The following is a 19,037-nucleotide window of genomic DNA, read 5'->3' as shown; positions in this document are numbered from 1 at the left end:
AAGTCCTAGTTATGAAAACTATGCTAGTCCTTATCAGTTGTGCCTAACTGACAACATTCAAAACGATTTTTCTTCCTTAATATGTTTAAGGTGTTACTTACAATTAGGAACATTCCCAGTTGTGAATACATGAATATTCAACTGTGGAAATGTTATTTATAAAAAGAGAATATTTGAGTATACTATATTTTTGCAAAAGGCAATGTGATTAGAAATCTTCGAGCTATTTATGAACAGAGTGAGCCCAGGAAAATGTCTAGGGACAACATATGAAAAAATGCATCTCATTTCAACTAGAATGTCTCTTAGGTCTTTGATGAAAACAGATGTTTTAGATATTACCTTCCTGTTTTGAAGGTAGGATACATTATCTATTCAAGACAACATAACTATAGCTGGAATATATCTGACCTTACTTGGAAATATGCAATAAACTCAGGTATCTTTTAGTGAATCTTTGTGATGTACCCAATTGGTGAATGCCAAACCCAATGCAAACCCATCCCATGGGCCATTGTAACTACACTTTTTTTTGCCACTACAATTCTGTACCTAAATTGATGCTTAGGAAAGCATTTGAAAATATGAAGTACCACACAAACTATTATTAAGCAGTCAAAATAAAACCACATGCAACCAGATATTTCACTTCTAGAGACTTGTGGTTCTCTAGTGGGGAAAAAATTTCTTGAAAGATGGCTGGGATTTTTTCCCTGAAGTTGGGACTCCTCAAAGCATATATTTCCAACCCACTTTGGCACTAGGCATGAGTAAAAATAACATGAATTTCTTCAATGTCTTTTTCTGTTATTACCAGTTTCTATGGCAACTCCCTTATTGATATTTACCTTAATGGACCCCTCTCCATATACAATCTTTACATATTTAAAGCTAACATCAATATTCCAGAATAAACATGTTTATATATTTTATCTTGGCATGTGAAATTTTAGCAAATTTGGCTGGAAACATGGGGATGTCAAGATACTGAAAATACAGAGTTTGGATTAATGGGAATGTCTTCTTTAGTGATAAAAAATTGAAAACTGATGGTGCGTAGCATTTCTTATGCTAGGGACCAAGAATATTTACCTATTGAATTAATATGGCAAACCTTATATTTTTTGTTTCTAATACTGTTGAACTAATCTGTTTTGTGCATTATCAATGCTCCAGGCATTTTCATAGGAATCCTTTGCTAGTCCTTACCAGCTGGCTTTTATTTTGGGCATTGCCTTCTTGCTTTGCTTTTCTGTCTAGCAATCAGAGGCCAAAGGACAGAAGTGGGCCAGTGGATCTAATGGGAAATCTTGTAAACTCACTAAAGAGGTTACTTCGTGGGTACTGAAAACATCCATCATGTCCTTCCTGTCCACACTCCCCCAGCAGAGAACTGACCCACCCACGGCAGAGAAGGGGCAACCTTTCTGGGCTTTCTTCAGAGCTGGTTGGACTAGAGGTGAATACCAGACCTGCAGTGGGCCAGATTTTCCCTCCTAGAATTGGAGTAGACATCCTGAGCCCCGGCTGAGTAACTGGGAGGTGGCTTTGAGGGCATGTGCATTTGGGAGGTGAAGCCTCTGTTAGTGGGAACTGCATACACAAAAAGTCCATATGCAGGAAGAAAACAAGGGAGCAGCAGGTACCATGGAGAAGAAAGATTGCCATGTGGACTGAGCAAAAGAAGAGGGAAAGAAGGTTGTGTGTGTGTGTGTGTGTGTGTGAGAGAGAGAGAGAGAGAGAGAGAGAGAGAGAGAGAGAGAGAGAGAGAGAAAGAGAAAGAGAAAGAAAAAGAGAAAGAGAGAAAAGAATGAAAGAAGTGGGATGTGTGTGTGTATGTTTATGTGTAAGAATATGAGAGACAAGGAGAGAGAAAAAGGGAATGAGAGAGAGAATAAAAGAAAGAAAATAAAAGAAAGGGAAGAGGGAGGGGAGAGATAGATAGATAGATAGATAGATAGATATAGATAGATAGATAGATAGATAGATAGATAGATAGATAGACACACTAATATAGCCTAGATTATTGGAGACTTTTCAATTCCAGTTACAGTTACTTGGCCATAGTTCCTGTAGAGAGTCTTCTATAGGCTAGGGGTAGGCAAACTTTTTCTATAAAGAGGGCAAAATAGTAAATATTTTAGGAATTGCAGGTCAAAGGGCAAAATGGAGACTATTGTGCTTATTGTACTTATATAATAAAAAAAGAAAAAAATTCTACAATATGTTCAGGGATGACTTTCAAAATACAGATGAATACTTTTTTTTTGTAAGATGGGTCTACTAATAATGAATTTTTGAATTTCATTTAGTTTTCTTATGTCACAAAATAGTATTATTCTTTTTATTTTCAAACATTTAAAAATGTAAAAATATACAGTCAGCCCTCTGTGTCCATGGGTCATACGTCTGTGGATTCAATCAACCATGGTTAAAAAATATTTTTTAAAAAGCATTTGTACTAAACATGTACAGACTTTTTTTCCTGTCATTATTCCCTAAACAATACAGTGTAACTATTTATCTAACATTTACATTGTATTAGGTACTATAAGTAATCGAGGGATGATTTAAAGGATGTAGGAGGATGTGTGTAGGCTATATGCAAATACCATTTCATATGAGGGACTTGAGCATCTGCAGATTTTGGTACCCATGGGAGGTCTTGAAACCAATCCCCCATGGATACCAAGGGATGACTGTATTTTGGTATTTTACATAGTAACTAACACACAGGGTACATATGTGATTCATAGGGCTGTTCTGAGTAATAAATGAGTTATTATATATAAAGCGCTTAGAACAGAATCTGGCATGTAACACGCACTTTATGGTTAAACAAACACAAATAGAAACATGCTTCTTTATATTTATTAAGCCTATAAAAGTTTCTATTTTAAATATATAAATGATTCTTGAAGATGAAAGAAAAATGAATGAATTTTATATGTTTAAACCAAAAGGATGCTCTGACAAACAAATAATTTGGAATATGCTTTTCCAAAGTTTGACTACTCTCTTGCAGACCAATAATATGTTGAGAAAGCCAAATGCTTTTATCTTGTATACAAAAGTCTAAAACTTTCTGCTTTGGGTAGGTGACCTTTTATATCACTCCCCAAATGCCTTCTACCAGGGGCTTCTACTCCCTGCTTCAATCAGCTTGTTAAGTCTTTTGAGTGGGTTGGAAAGAGATGTAAATGCCAAATAACCAAACCCATAATCCAACTCCAAGTGTATTATGTGCTTATAAACTAACTTAGCTTTTGACTTAATCAATGGGAACAGTTATTCTCCTATGGCCAGATGGCTCTGATTGAAATATTCTGCTAATAATGCCAATGTATTGTCAGGACATCCAAGAAGCATTCCTGTGAATAATTTCAATAGAAAGGAGCTGGCCAATCCCATGGGCTATAAGGCAAGTATTACTTTCATAAAAGGAAAAAGCAGCATTATTTTCTTTGGAGCCATTGTTTGCAGGCTGAATGTTTTAATGTAATTGATCTAAGTCTACAGTCCCAAACAAAGCTATAGTCTTAGTTGCTGCTCTGTTCAAAATCCACATCAAAAGGCAGACCTTGCCTTCTCAAATATAAGGTAATCAGAGTGGTTCTAACTCATTTTACTTTATAATCCTTTGCCCACATTCCCCTGCAAATGTGCCAGGATCTAAGTCCAAAGCTCATATATGCTCCTTGGCGTGGCAAAATTAGCATGGAGAAAAGCAGTCAGGAGAATTATGGAGTGAAAAAACACAGAAAGACCTAGCCCATCATTCAGGGAAGAGCTGGACAGAAGTGACCAGTAGGAGTGAGAGAGAGCTTGCAGGTGGTATGTATATTAATTTGCCTTTCCCAAATCATAAAAAAAAATTTTTTCTTTGCATCTGTTGAGGGAGACAGCAATTACTTCTCCCTGCCCCAAATGCAAAAAGTTCTGTTTTCTTTTTATAGAATGCTCTTTTAGATGTTTTCTATACACATCCTTCAGTTCCGAGGTTCAAAGACATGTCTTCCTCAGGCTCCTCCCTTTCGACCTCACTAGGCAAAATGAACCATTCTCACCGTGTGCCCACATGCCATTTACTTTTTTTTAAAAAGGTAAAGCCAATGAATATTCTTTATAAATTTGTCAATCACCTATGATAGTATAAAAAATTCTCCTAGTAGCTTACATATCTCTTTTGAAGTTTTATCTCTTTAATTACATATCTGGGCATCTCTTTTCTCTATTAGGTAGGTTTATCTTTGTATTCCCAGCATAGCACACAATGTTCTACATGTAGTAGTTGCTCATGAAAATTTGGGTACAAAAGGAAGGCAGGAAGGCAGGATACTGAATTATCATCAAGTATAATTTGATCTCTCCTAGGTTAGATGACAATGTAATTATTTCCAGATACATTTTTAAGGTTTTATGAACACAAGTAATTTTCCCTCAGTCAACTGACCAGAGACCCAGGGTACTCAGCTGTGATTTGAATTCTCATGAAATCAGGAATTATGCCAAATGCCAGGATCTGTGCTCATTGCCTTTCCTGTGGACTACTGAAATTGCTTCCTGATTTCCTGCCTCCACAATGGTCTTCACTTAACTGATAGTTATCACTCACAGATGCAGTTTTCTGTAAACGTACAGTGGCTTCCCATTGTTTTTAGAAAGGAGCCTGATCCTTTCATGTGATAGACAAAGCCCCCCTTGCTCTCCACCAACTTTCACCTGCATCCTCTTCTCCCCACAGAGCTCCCTCTTCGCCCTGATCCTGGTATCCTTAGACTATCTTCACCATCTGCCATGTAGGATTATTTTTGCCCTTTCCCTGAGCCATTCTAACTTTCAGATAGGAGTATTTTCCCTAGACTTGTTTTTAAGATGAGGAATTTTTCCTAGGCACAACCTTAGGTTTCTCTGCCTCTTTACTCACTTGGCCCCTCAGTAAATTTGAAAAAAACAAAGAAGCATACAAACAATTGCGTTTGCTCAGCTCAGCCTGGCTCTGCTTCCTTTTGGCATCTTGCTGCCTGCAGAGAACATAAAATCTCTCAGCTCCTCCAGGGACCCTGCCCCTGAAGATGCATGGTGAGGTGAGGAGGTGAAGGCTCACTGTGGGATTCTGCCTAATTTGGGGTGTCACTAAGCCCATTGGCCAATGGATCTAAAACCACATCTGCTCACTTGTCTCCCATAAGCAATAAAAATGATATTTGGGGTTCCACCAAATAGTTCTTTTATTTCTCAGATTGGTCAGAACTTGGATGAAGAAGAAGGGTGTTATTTATTTTAGCCCCTTAGAGACTCCAACTCAATCTTCAAAGTCTAGTTCAAATGTTACCAGTTCCTGAGCCCTTCCTAACTCCCTCAGGCAGTATTAATTATTCATTCCTTTATGGTTCCATTGTTCTTTTTTTAAAACAAGAATGTCTTTTGGCAGTTATTTTATTCTGTTTGCTTTAATGAAAGTGTCATCCACTAAATTGTAAGCTGCTCCTTCTGACAGGTTCCCCTGCACTCTTAGGTGACATTCTGGTTCCACAGTGCCTCACACTCAGAAGGTAGTTCAATAAATGCTTGTGAAATAAAACTAAAATAAAATGTGCAATGCTTACGATCCATACCTTGGAACTGGTGCAGCTGAAGGGATGGGAACAAATGGGTAATTATAAAGTGACTAACTGTCATACCTCAACACTGTTGATGGACCCTGCTAACAGTGGAGATGACAGCCACTTGAGTGTCCTCATGGCATGAGCCACTGGGCTTTAGCAGTGGTCAGAGACCTAGAGAAGGACATGCCCAGTGACCTGAGTGGGTGCTGTCCATCTGGATTATGTCGGAAAGAGCCCGAATGCTTAGGGACTCGAATGGTCAATTTCCGTTCAGCCATCCTGGACTTTTAAATTAAAGCTTTGCTATTTCTCAGAATTGAACCCAGCTAGAGCGGCAAAGTATCTCAGCCACCAGGGAGAAACACAGAAGCAAAAGTTTACATTCTTCCCTTGCCGGAAGGATGTCCGTGAAGCTATTAGTTCCTCCAGGTGAAATGAATAGAAACTATATGATTGACACGCTTGAAGCTGTGCCGCTGGTGGGGCAAAAGTAATATATGTAACCTAAACATTTGTACCCCTGTAATATGCTGAAATAAAAAAATAAATAAGCTATATGATTGAAATGGAGACCTAATTCTGTTCCTACTGATCCGATTGGTATGTTTTAGCAGCTAACAGTGCTATAGGCTAGGGATGATCTTCATTCACTTCTAAGGTTATTAAAATAACTGACTGTCATTATCACATATGAAATAAAGAAAAGGCATTGATTATTTTAGCTCTAGTAATGGTATTTAATCCAATTTGTGATCCACAGGTGGGAAAAGTGATGCGTGGTTTTTATTTGATTACCTGGACATCTTTTCTGAAAGATAACTTGTCAAGTTTAATCTGATCAAATCTTTACTGTGACTAAATCCTCAGTAAAAAAATATGGGTGACAATGTTGTGGGGAACCTTCTTTCCTCTGGTTTCATGTTTCCATGTGGAGGGAGCTCTGTTAGAGTGACACAGCTAGCCTCTTGTCCTTCCTTTACTCCTCACTGCATATAGAATTGAATAACCTGATTGGTGGTGACTATTGTTTGCTTCATGATTGGATAGTATAAAGTAAAAAATAAAATCCTAAGCCCTCTGCCAACTAAACAGCCCCCCTTTTGGCCCAGGGGACTCCAGAAAAACCTTAAAAATGAGTATCCAGCTGTGACAGAAAGGGAAGTCAGGTACACATCTTTATGCCCATTCCCTTTTGGAGTCTAGACACTACAACTGACCAGCATTAAGGTTAAAGCAGAGAGTATAAGACTGGCAAAACAGACTGTGGCAGTGAGACACTAAATTACAAACAGGATCTAAGGCTATGCAAGGCAGAGGTTAAGTCAGATCTATAAGCTATCAATTTGCTTAACAGATAGATCACTGGAGTTTGAGTCTTATTAATATATCGTGTTTTGCTCTGTGATCAGCAGATTTCCGTATCTAAACTTAAAACATTGCTTTCCACTGATTCTAAGCCTTTAGACAAAGCTTTATTTCTTTAACCAATTACAAATCAAGAATCTCTGATTTAACTTTAACCTGTAAGCTGATTTAACTTTAACCTGTAAGCTCCCACTTTGAGATGTCCTGCCTTTTCAGACCAAACCAACATGTACTTTCCATATACTGAGTTGTGATTTTACCTGCAATTCCTGCCTCCCTAAAACGTATACAACCAAACTGTATACGTTACAGGTTACTGTATACAACCAAACTGTAACCCAGTCACGTTGGGCACACGTTCTCAGGAACTCTTGAGATTGTGTAGCTCTGGGCTGCAGTCACTCATATTTGGCTTTGGAGAAACCTTTTTACTTTATTTTATGGAGATTGTGGTTTATTTTTTATGTTAATAATAGAGCTAATCTATTAAAAGTCCTTTAGTATGGGGCATTTAGTTTCTTTCTTTTTTCTTTTCCTCCAGGGACCAATGCCAGTCAGTGATCTTGGTAAAGGTGTTGGTTGTAGACACAAATTTCTTCTCTGGTGGAGTGTCTAGAAGCTGAAGAGGGCAGGGAAACTCACTAAGTCATTATCTTCAACAACTTCATCATTAATAAAAATGATATTTTGATCTCCATCTGTCTGACTCTGGTGACAAGCTCTCAGTCAATTTGAATGCTGTCCTGTCCAGAGTGAGCTGAAATTTACTAACTCCCACCCCCAAGCTCCGACACCATGAATGGCAATGCCGTCGTTTCTGCTTCTGGCACTCACTTTGCAGCAGCATCTAACACACTTTAGCCTTTGGCACAACTTTAAGAACATGAACTTATTTTTTAAGTGCAAATATGGCTTTCTCTGAAAGGCAATTTTTTCTTGATGTCCTTATAGCTTCTTAAAAGGAAAGGATGATTACAACTTGTTTAAAAAGCTAATTATAAACAGAACTAAAATGAAGTTGCTTATGAATTTCTGGGTTGTAGTGAATGACAATGTAGTGGAATCCACCCGGCCAGTTGACTGCAGGCAGTTTCTTTCTCCCTAAGGGGAAGTCGTAGTTGCTGGGCACATAACAGGTGTCCAGCACTTGGCCAGGTGGGTCGCATATCTTACTCAATGTGCTCAACAACCCTATGACAGAGATACAGTTGGCCCTGAACAACATGAGTTTGAACTGCACGGGTGCACTTGTATGTGCATTTTCTTCTGGCTGTGCCATCTCTCAGATGGCAAAACCGACTCCTCCTGTTTCTCAGCCTACTCAATGTGAAAACAATGAGGATGAAGACCTTTATGGTGATCCACTTCCACTTAGTGAACAGTAAACATATTTTTTTTTCTTATGACTTTCTTAATAACATTTTCTTTTTTCCAGCTTACTTTATTGTAAGAATACCTTATATAATATATATAATGTACATATGTACATTATATATAACATTGTACATAACACATATATACAATGTATATATGTGTTAATCGAATATTCATGTTATCAGTAAGGCTTCCCGTCAATAGCAGGCTATTATAGATAAGTTTTGAAGGATTCAAAAGTTATTTGCAGATTTTTGACTAACCCCCTAACTTCAGCATTGTTCAAGAGTCAACTGTATTATTGTCCCCATTTTACAGTTAAGGAAACAGGCATTTTACAGTAAACTGTAAAATTCATACAACTAATAAACGTCTGAATTGGATTTCAGACCTGTTAAGAAATCTAAAGTCTGTATTCTTTGTTCTCTACTGAGTTGTCTTTCACTAAGGGGACCACATAATTTATCATACAATCAGGACACATTTACAAGTGAAAGATCATTGTTAACAATTACTCTGGAATGCCAGATATAAACTAGAGCTATTTAATCCTGAACAAACCAGTATTATGGTAACTCTACCTCATTCATATCTTAGCATCTCAAACTGGTGTCTAGTAGCTTTTAAACATAGATGCCAATCTCAGACATTTAAAAAGGAGCCCAGGTTTGTTTGTTGTTCCTTTGTTGCTTCTCTTCCTGGCTGAAAAAGGCCAGGACTCACTGTTGCCTCTTCCAGTTTCCTGGTTCAGATTTCTTTCTACATCTAAACCACAGCTGCTCATTATCGGGGAAATTTCTTTCTCTAGATACATGAGGCAATGAAACTCCAGGAAAGGATTAGATCATTAAGCAAAGGAAAACAGCAACAATATAGCAGCACCTGCATAAATCCAACAAAGGGAAAAAAATCAATTAAAATTTTTTCTCATGTTCTAGCATACCTTTGATGGTGCTGAAAATAAATCCCTTCTACTTTTCTCTCTTATAAATAAGTGCTCCATTACATTCGATCATGTAAACACATCCAGAAATGTGATGATGAGGAATCAGTAGACAGTTATGGCCCAGAGGCATGAAATGGGTACTTTGGGTCGTTAATCACTGGGTATTTAACCAGTTATCCTACTTGGGCATGTCTATGTGAAACAGCTACTTGGCCTCTTTCCATTGCTGACATCAAGAATCTATTTGACTACAATAATAAGTGCTAATACCATTATTCCAGAAAGTGGGCTATCTTAATGTTATAAATAAGAAAGTGGAACCTTAAGGACTGCTCTTAAAACCCTAGATCTAATGTCCAAAAACTAGTTTGTCCATTGCACATTATCACAAGAAAGGGGGTGTAAAAATCCCCATTTCAAGTTATAAGAACTTCTTACCAGTGTTTGCTCTAGAAGAATGGCTCTCAATGTTAATATGCATCAGAATCACTAGGAGAAGCTTTTAAAACACACACACACTCTTGGGCCCCACCCCCAGAGCTTCTGATCAGCAAGTCTAGCAGGAGACCTGAGAATCTACATTTCAAAGGAGTTCCCAGAGGCCAAGGCGGGCGGATTGCTCAAGGTCAGGAGTTCAAAACCAGCCTGAGCAAGAGCGAGACCCTGTCTCTACTATAAATAGAAAGAAATTAATTGGCCAACTGATATATATATATAAAATTAACCGGGCAAGGTGGTGCATGCCTGTAGTCCCAGCTACTCGGGAGGCTGAGGCAGAAGGATGGCTTGAGCCTAGGAGATTGAGGTTGCTGTCAGCTAGGCTGACGCCACGGCACTCACTCTAGCCTGAACAACAAAGCGAGACTCTGTCTCAAAAAAAAAAAAAAAAAAAGGAGTTCCCAGATGGCGCTTTCTTGCTGGTCCCAGGACTACACTTTGAGAACCAAAGTCCTAGGCTAAAGCTGAAGGAAAAGGGGATGAAACAAAGGGAAATTTAAGATATGCCCCCCTAGAGCAGATTAATGCAAACGTGCATGGAATGAGACTGAAACACCCATGAACAATATTTTTCCAGAAGTCGATTTTAAAGTCTAAACCAGGCATCAGCAAACTTTTTCTATAAAAGAGCAGATAGTAAATATTTTCTGCTTTGTTGGCTAGATGGACTCAGTTGCATCTGCTCGGTTCTGGGATTAGAGCACGAAAACAGCCAGAGATGCTACATAAAGGAAGAGTGTGGATCCACTGCAATAAAGCTTTATTTACAAAAACAGATGATGCTCTGGATTTGGCCCACAGGCCATAGTTTGTTGACCCCTGAGTCTAACTAATTTGGTTAAAATGATTCATATGAAACAACATCTGTCAGTTTGTTAAACCTGAGTGCATCTGTGATCAATGAGAAACTAATCAAGTTGGAAACCTGTGTAAGCCAAGCATTGACACCTGTTTTAGTTGTTATAATGGCACCCTCATTAGAGAGGCAAAGCTTGGGAGATACACACTCTTTTAAATTCAGCCCCTAAAAATAGCTATTTGGGTCTATTTAAACACAAACTTCACCCATTTCCATAGGAGTTTCACTAGTGAAAATCACCTACCTATATATTTAGTACATTTACTATTTGGCGCTTTGCCTAAATTTAAGTAAAGAATACCTTTTCTGTGTAGCAGGATAATTTATTGAGTTATTAATTAATTTAGATTTTATTTTCCATTTTTCTTTCCTTCTCTTCATTTCAAAAAGGCCAGTTGGGTGTCTATTCTCAGGGGACATTTGTGTTGCTGGCCAAAGCTACTAGAAAACAGAAATTGGCTGGAGGTAAGCTCTCTGGATGGCTTTTGTAAAAAACAACAACAACAACAACAAAAAAAAACCTAAGTTCACTAATGTCCTGAAGGGGAAGAAGAAAATGGCAAGTGTCTTTGATGGTGGAGAAGTGAGGACAGATGAGATACGGAAGAAATCATCCAAGCCTAGGACAAGGAAAAGAAGGAACTCGCCTACTCAATGTGAAAACGATGAGGATGAAGACATTTAGGATTATCCACTTCTACTTAGTGAACAGTAAACATATTTTTTCTTTCTTATGACTTTCTTAATAACATTTGCTTTTCTCTAGCTTACGTTATTATAAGAGTATGTTATATGAGATATATATATATGTATAAAATGTACAAAATATGTGTTAATCAACTATTCATGTTATTAGTAAGTCTTCCTTGGTGGTCAGTTCCCAGGTCTCTTCTGACTCGGTTGTCAGTTGCATTCGACACACTGAGCCATGTCTTGGACATATCCTTCACCCGTCTTCAGACTGTGCCCGAGGAAACCAGAACATTTCACTCCAAAATATGCCTCTTTGACATAAGTATTTTTAAGCTTGAGGCCATTGGGAAGCAGCGGTTCCAGAAAGGGCCATGTGAGCTGCCTTTTCTTACCTGTGGTGGCCCTAAAAATTCCTGTGAGAAGGTGCCGGGGAGCTTCTGTCTTTCCTCCAGTTTGCCTAAAGCAGACCAGAGAACTGCAACGACAAAAGGTCTTTCTACCCTCATCCTTTGACTCTTTCCCACCTGAAGATAAGATACAAATTCTCTCTGAACAGACCTTTATCAGCTCAGAAAGGAGCCAGAGGCCTCCAGGAGCAGACTTTACTCCCAGTAAATTTACCTTCCTACATTTCCCTGCCTTTAGAGGCTAGGACTGCTTTCAGCTTTGTCCTTCCTGTCCCTTCTCTAACTGTCCTGTTCTTTGTTGGGTATTCTATGTAAGCAGACACCTAGACCACTGCTTTTGAGCACTTTCCCCCATGGGATGGGCAGTGCATGCTTGTTTTTCTCTTGTTAATCTGCCTTTCCTTACAGAGCCTTGTCCCAAGCACAAACTTCTAAGGGTTAAAGGACATTCCGTTTTCTTCTCTCCTTTAGTTCTGTCTCCTGGTTTCCCTCTTACCTAACCACCTGCTCCTTCCTCATCTCCTTTGCTGGTTCCTTCATCCAACACTAGGACTGTCCCAAGACTCAGTTCTTGGTTCCTTTTTCTCCTTGTTTTCCCACCACTCTCTGTGAAATTTCAGCCTAATATCCCCTTTCTGCCACCTCTGCTTTGGTTCTCTCCTTAGCGCTTCTCACTATCCAATGCACTCTATATCTTAGTTGTTTGTCGTATTTTCTATAGCTGCCCCTCCAATTGTAAGCTCCACAAGGGTGGGCATTACCTCAGGCACCCCGTCTGAGGGGCTGCTGCGCAGTGCACCATGGGATGCCGGACCGTAGGCTGCGGAACCTCGCGGCCAGGGATGCCAGCCGCAGCCGAGGCCCCACTGGCTGTGCTTGGTGTGGGAGCACCAGAGCCGCCCACCTTGGAGAGGTCCGGCATGCTTGGGCAATTACTGTTATCAGTCATAACTTTGCCTGACAAACGTTAAGAGGCCCTTTCCCAATTTCCCAGGTACTTTGTGAACATGAGAGAATTAGTGTGAGCATGAAGGAGAAAAGAGGGAAAGAAAGGAGGAGGGAGGGAGACACACACCTAGTAAAGATTTAAGATTGAATTTACCAAAAACTAAATGGAAGGGGGCTTGGAACTGGATTTATTTGAATAAAGGGGAAATTTTTTTATTCTGTGACATTTCCTACTTACCTATGTTTATGAGCAATAATTCATGCTCACTACAGTACTTATTACTTGAGTAATGAAAACAAAGTAACCAACAGAAGCAAAACCAATCCTGCCCCATGCATGCCTCCGCAAAAACCAGAATCTAAATATGGAAATAAGAAGGTGAAGTGAACTTTCTACTCCTCTTCAAACTCTTCGCATGGGCACATCATGTTTAATTGCTGCTCGCTTCACAATCTCTCCCAGGATTTCATAATAAATTCTAATGTGCACCAGAGTCAGCGCGCACTTCCTCTGTTCTCCCCCTGGGTGGAAGAAATGCTGCTAATGAGGAAGGCTCAGCTCAGATTTGTGTGATGACCAGAAAAGCTGCCTCTTCAGTCTTCTTCCTCTCTGTTTTAGCAAAGGCGTACCTGTTTTTTCGCCCTGCCTCGTTCCAGCAGGAATCGCCCACAGAAGCCCATGTGGACCCAGAGATGCCAACGTTCCTTATCCAGCAAAAGCCGTTGATTTCTCTGCCTGTGATTTAGGACTCGAATGTTCGCCTGCTGGGTTGCGGCACATGAAACTCCTTATGTAGCTTAGGAAACCTGGCCTCCAACATAGAACAGGGGCAGCCTGCTCAGTGTGGAGGGCTGCTTATTTGTTTCAGCCTTGGGTGCCCGCCCCGCTCCCCACAAAAAAGAAAAAGAAAAGAAAAAAAGAAGAAAAAACCACCACCTGTTTCCTTATTGGGCCATTAATAGGGCATAACATCTCTATTTTCTTCATTTGTCTCAAGGGTTAATAATCTTGAACTGAGGGTTCAAGGTTAAAAAATTTTATTCTGTTAAAACCTATGATAACTTTATTAGTGACAATCTGGGAGCGCTATCTACAGTCATTTCTCAAGACTATATGGATTATACTTCCCTTTTACATCCATTAGTTTCAATGGCTTGAAATAATCCAAATAATATTTTTCAGGGATAGACAAATTACTATAAATCCTAGGAAGGGACTTTGAAGGGTCCTATGATAAATTCCCCGGCCTTAAAATGGTTATCTTAAGCAAATTAAAACCTCAGCTCACTTTTCTTTAAAAGAGAATGAGATACCTTATCTTCTCTAAATAGATCTCCCCATAAAATTGTTGATTATGGCAGAAAAGTGCTCATTCAGCACAAGTTTTCCCATTTATTTTATGTGTATCTAACTTTCTAAAGTTAGCGATGCATTTCTACTGAATGGATTGATCCTAATCTAGACTGAAAAGCAGCCCTGGGCAATTATCACTTTGAATAAGTAGGAGAAAATCAATAGTTATTTCTTTCTTCATGTAAATGGAAATACGGAAGCCATGGTGGCCTTGGCTGCTACAAAATACATATTCTTAGACTCTCTAAATTCATAAGATGGAAATGATTTAACAATCATGATGCAACATGTCAAATTTCCCAGACTAAATGCTTTCCTGCCCATGGGTAGGAAGTGTACATGATGGTCTTTGCTTGTTCATGCTTGTATTTATTTATCCTTCCTGAGGCTTCCTATGCCATTATTGTTTCATTATTTGTCCTTCCTTTAATATATAATCCCTTCTGTTACATCTTTATGTCAGGCTAGAAACCAGAGCTAAAAATAAGGCCAGGGAAACCAAATATTGATATTTACAGTAACAATTTATTGAGCACCTACTTGCATGTGCCAGGCACTGTGCTAGGATTTCAGGATGACAAACATGAATGAGACGCAGGCTCTACCCTGTAGGAGCTGACAAGCTACAGATGATGGGGAACAGGCAGGCAGATGCACAGATCATTACTCTACCGAAAGAAGCGGTGCCCTGGCAGAGGTTTATACAGAGTGCTCTGAGGATGTGGAGGAGACGAGTTGGGGGGGGGGGATCCTATGGATGGAGGTTCCCATAACATTTCAGAGAGGAGAAGGTTTTTGATCTGAGACTTAGAATGAGTGTAGGTTTGGGCCAGATAGATAGGGTGATGGAGAAGACAAAGTTTCAGCTAATGTCAAAAAAGAACAAAAACACATCTGAGATGAGGATATGTCATTTAAAGGAAATTGCAAGTAATTTGGAATGGGTGGGACATAAGGTTCACCTGGAGTTATGGTAGGAGAAGAAGCTAGAAAAATAACAGTGGAAAAATATGGAAGCTCTTTCAGTTAGCAATGAAACAAGGGAAACTGGGTCCCATCAAGAAAGCCTATGTTACGGTGAGAGGAACCTATCATATCTGACCAGCCACAGTGAACTTTGCTAACAATGAGATGACAAAACATCAGTCAAACACTTGCAACCCAAATTTTTCTAATCCGAAAAGAGATCTCAAAAGTACTTTTCTGCCCGTGAAAATGTCTAAGGGATCTTAGAATGGCAGGCAACACTCCTGTTCAGAACTACTTATTTACAAGAACTGTCCCAGTCCCTGAGCAAGTAATTCCAATGTGGAGAAGTCTCTTTGCCGGAAAATAGAAATCTCCTAGCCTGAATAGGAAAATGGGTCAGATAAACAAGACAGGCAAACACCAAGAAATCAGTTTCACTAAAATTTGTTCTGCTCCCTGAAGTTATTCTTTCGACTTCATTATTATCTTGATTGACAAAGTGACTTTTCATTAACAAGCGTGAAAAACGTTTCAGTTACACAGCCAACTTGTGTCTAGTCATTTCCTAAAACGAAGAGAAGGTAGGGTATGTATAGATTGTAATGTTTCCTTTGCACAAATTATTCTTTAGAGGGAAGACTCTAAAAGGCATGGAAAACTTTGGACAACATGTTTAGTTGAGAATATCTGAAAAATGGCAAGTTATTACAGTCTAAAGTGAACTGATCATGCATTTGGAATTTGTATTTTGGAAGGCCTTTCCCTTGATTGGTTGGGGCAGTAGAAGGTCTGCACGATTGGGCTGAACAGATTAGAGCATCCACAGAAGGCAGTAGGATGTTCCTGATACACAGCTGTGTGCTGCCTAATGACATTTTAGGTCAACGACAGACTGCAAATATGATGATGGTCCCATAAGATTATAATAGAGCTGAAAAATTCTTATTGCCTCGTGACATCTTGGGGATCCTGACCCTGTGTAAGCCTAGCCTACTTAGTGTGTTCGTGTCTTAGTTTTTAACAAAAAAATTTGAAAAGTAAAAAAAATAAAGAAATTTAAAAATGGAAAAAAGCTTGTAGAATAGGGACATAAGGAAAATATCAATGTGTATTTTATTCTAAGTATCATTACAGAAGAGTAAAAAAAATTTTTAAAAGCTTACTTAGTAGTTATAATAAGCAAAGGTTAATTTATTCTTGAAGGATTTTTAAAAATAATTCAGGGTAAGCCTAAGTGCACAGTGTTTACAAAGTCTTCACTAGTGTACAGTAGTGTCCTAGGACCTAGGCCTTCACATTCACTCACCACTCACTCACCCTGAGCAACTTCCAGTCCTGTAAGCTCCATTCATGCTAAGTGCTCTATGCAAGTGTACCATTTTTTATCCTTTATACCATATTTTTACTGTATCTTTTCTATATTTAGGTATGTTTGGATATACAAATACTTACCATAGTGTTACAATTGTCTACAGTATTTAGTACCGTAACATGCTGTACAGGTGTATAACCTAGGAGCAATAGGTTATATCATAAAGCCTAGTGTGCAATAGGCTACATAATCTAGGTTTGAGTAAATACACTCTATTATGTTCTCACAGTGACAAAATCGCCTATCAACACATTTCTCACAATATATCTCCATTGTTAAGCAATGCATGACTGCACATGTAACCTGGGCAGAGGAAGCTTAACTTCCTTTTCAAGCCACATGGTTTGAACACAGGTCTATTCGATCTTCCCACCTCCAGAGCTCCCTAGATGAAGTTCTACTATGACATTTGACATACAGAGTTTTTATCTCTCTTGGGGGACAATTATGGGCCCTGTGATGGAAAATTTCGTGGCATGGTTATCCCAATGCATTTGATGATGGTGCAATGATCAAAAAAGATGCCAGTGATGACAATTGAACGTCCCTTTGCCTTCCCAGCCTCCTTCATATATTCTCAGGCATAGGATGACAAAGGGAAGTCCACGAGTCACATGAAGGAAGACTGTAGCCATGGATACACGGTCAGGAGCTCCTCTACCTGCCCCCACCTCACCCTGCACTCCATCACCCTGTCCTATTTCCTCCTGATATTGCCCCTCCACCATCTCACCACTAGCCACCATCCTCTTTCCAAAGTCCTGCTTGATGACTCATTCCAACCGAACCAACACTCAACTTGTGTCTGGCACAGAGCTGGTGCTCAAATAATTGTCAAATGAAATAATGACCCCCAAGCTCTCCAGGGTAACAAAATTTTGGGGAAACTTCTTTTTGAATGAGATAATGCTTCCAAGTGTGGGATGGAAGGAGAAAGGGTTTTGGAATCAGATCAGTCAAAGTTTGCACCCTGCTGTCCCATTAACTGGATTTAAGACAAGGACTCAACCTCTTGGAGCTGCCATTTCATCAACTATAAAAGAGGAAGATAATAATCCCCAATTTGAAAGGTTTATGGGAGTATCTAAAAAGATAGTATATATGAAAATGCTCAGTATAGTGCTTGGAACCTAAATAAATGCTTATTTCATTCTAGTAGTGCCCTAGTAGTGATGCCAAACTGTCCTAGGTGGTCTCTTCAGGATGACAAATCATAAGGAGTAACTCATCTCTGATGTGGTTGAATGTCTTAGAAGAGAGAGAGAGATAAACAGCAGCTATAGGGAGTGACATTGTTAGGAATTTTTAGAGGAAATGAAGGCTTCTGTGGTTAATTTTCTTGATTGGAGTTTAAGAGGAAATTCAAGTTGTCCATTAATTATATACTTACCAATTGGGTCTAATTGGCAACTACCCCAAAATGAATAAAACAAGCGGGAGTCAAGAGAGAAAAACGGCAGGCCTCCTGTCAAAAAATAAAATCTTTGAAATTTCTACAACCCAATGGTTGGATACACATTATATTAAAGCAGACGGATTAGCCAATTCATATAAATTTATACATGTGACAGCAACCCAAGTTGCACACTCAGACTTATGCAGAGCACCACACAGCCTTTCTGTACTGCCTATATCTTGTCTCATCTTTTCTTCAATTAAACAGGTCCTTAAAATCAACATCCGCTTTGCTGGAGGACGTATTCTTCATTACTCTTTTTCAGCCTAGATAGCTGCTGTGGTGGTAAAAGGTTAAATGAGTTAATTCCTAAGTCTTTGTACAGATGCTTAGCATTTAGCACATTCTCTGGACATGTTAGTTATTGTTTTGTTAATTATAATGATAATTAGGAATGCTTCGATTCCGTGACAGGGCAGGAACTGGATTCTTTCCTCCTTTAAAAACATTTTTCTGATTTCTGGAGAAATAAGTGTTCTATTCTCAAGTGATCAGCTCATTTTGACTTAGAAGAACTGTCCTTTCAGAGGCTGATCTACTTCATTTCTTTTCTTTTGAAAGAGGAATTGAAACGAATATCAAAGTGTCACTCAACATACCTATTATTATTTACTGGACCGATTCCCATATTCTCCTCTCTTCTCTTTCTTTCATTGGCCAAGATATAGACAAATGTACCTCTATATCTGTGACTATCTATCTATCTACAAAAAAAAGTCACCAAAGCCATTTAAGTATAATTGGTAGGTTTCCCACCAATTTTGCTATTCTATCCAAAACTGGGAGATGAATTCAATGGCAATGTCATGTTTCTGGGGTTGCTAACTCACTAAACAAGTTAGCCTTTGGCCAGGTGGCTCAGGCAGCATCTCATTTCACATGTAGGCCTCACAGGAGAATCCCATGTGCATGAGTAGCTCTTCTCTGAGCCCAGTTTATCCCTTCCCTAGAAACAGCATTTAGGGAGAACCCCAGATCCTCAAGTTAGGTGTTTTGACCCTAACTTCTTAGGATTAAGCTAGACTTCTAGCAACCTCAACTTGTGGCAATTGTTGGGAGGCAAGTTCTTGGCAGGGGGCAGCTGGTTGCTGAGGGGTGCGGCAGGGCCTCCCCCACTTTTCATGGAGCCTCACGTGGTCATTTCTCAGTGCCCACAACCTGGCAAATCTGCATTCTCATAAGAATGT

The 19,037-nt window shown here is 39.3% G+C and overlaps 1 protein-coding gene across 10 annotated transcripts in view; it reads right to left on the bottom strand.

The window, feature by feature from the left end:
* The window catches only part of TRPM3 (transient receptor potential cation channel subfamily M member 3), a 529,331-nt gene that overhangs the window by 216,343 nt on the left and 293,951 nt on the right, over nt 1-19,037 (bottom strand). For 4 of the 10 annotated variants that reach the window (XM_020289309.2, XM_076008638.1, XM_020289312.2 and 1 more), the window contains exon 7: nt 17,785-17,859. The exons of the other annotated variants lie outside the window; for them this stretch is intronic. In XM_020289309.2, coding sequence (XP_020144898.2) covers nt 17,785-17,859 — 75 coding nt within the window. The remainder of the gene's footprint in view (nt 1-17,784; nt 17,860-19,037) is intronic. 10 annotated transcript variants of the gene reach the window in all.

This window comes from Microcebus murinus, chromosome 12, assembly GCF_040939455.1.
Source record: "Microcebus murinus isolate Inina chromosome 12, M.murinus_Inina_mat1.0, whole genome shotgun sequence".
NCBI classification, from domain to species: Eukaryota; Metazoa; Chordata; class Mammalia; order Primates; family Cheirogaleidae; genus Microcebus; species Microcebus murinus.
The sequence above is the reverse complement of the archived record's forward strand: the minus strand, read 5'-3'. Positions and strand labels throughout refer to the sequence as shown.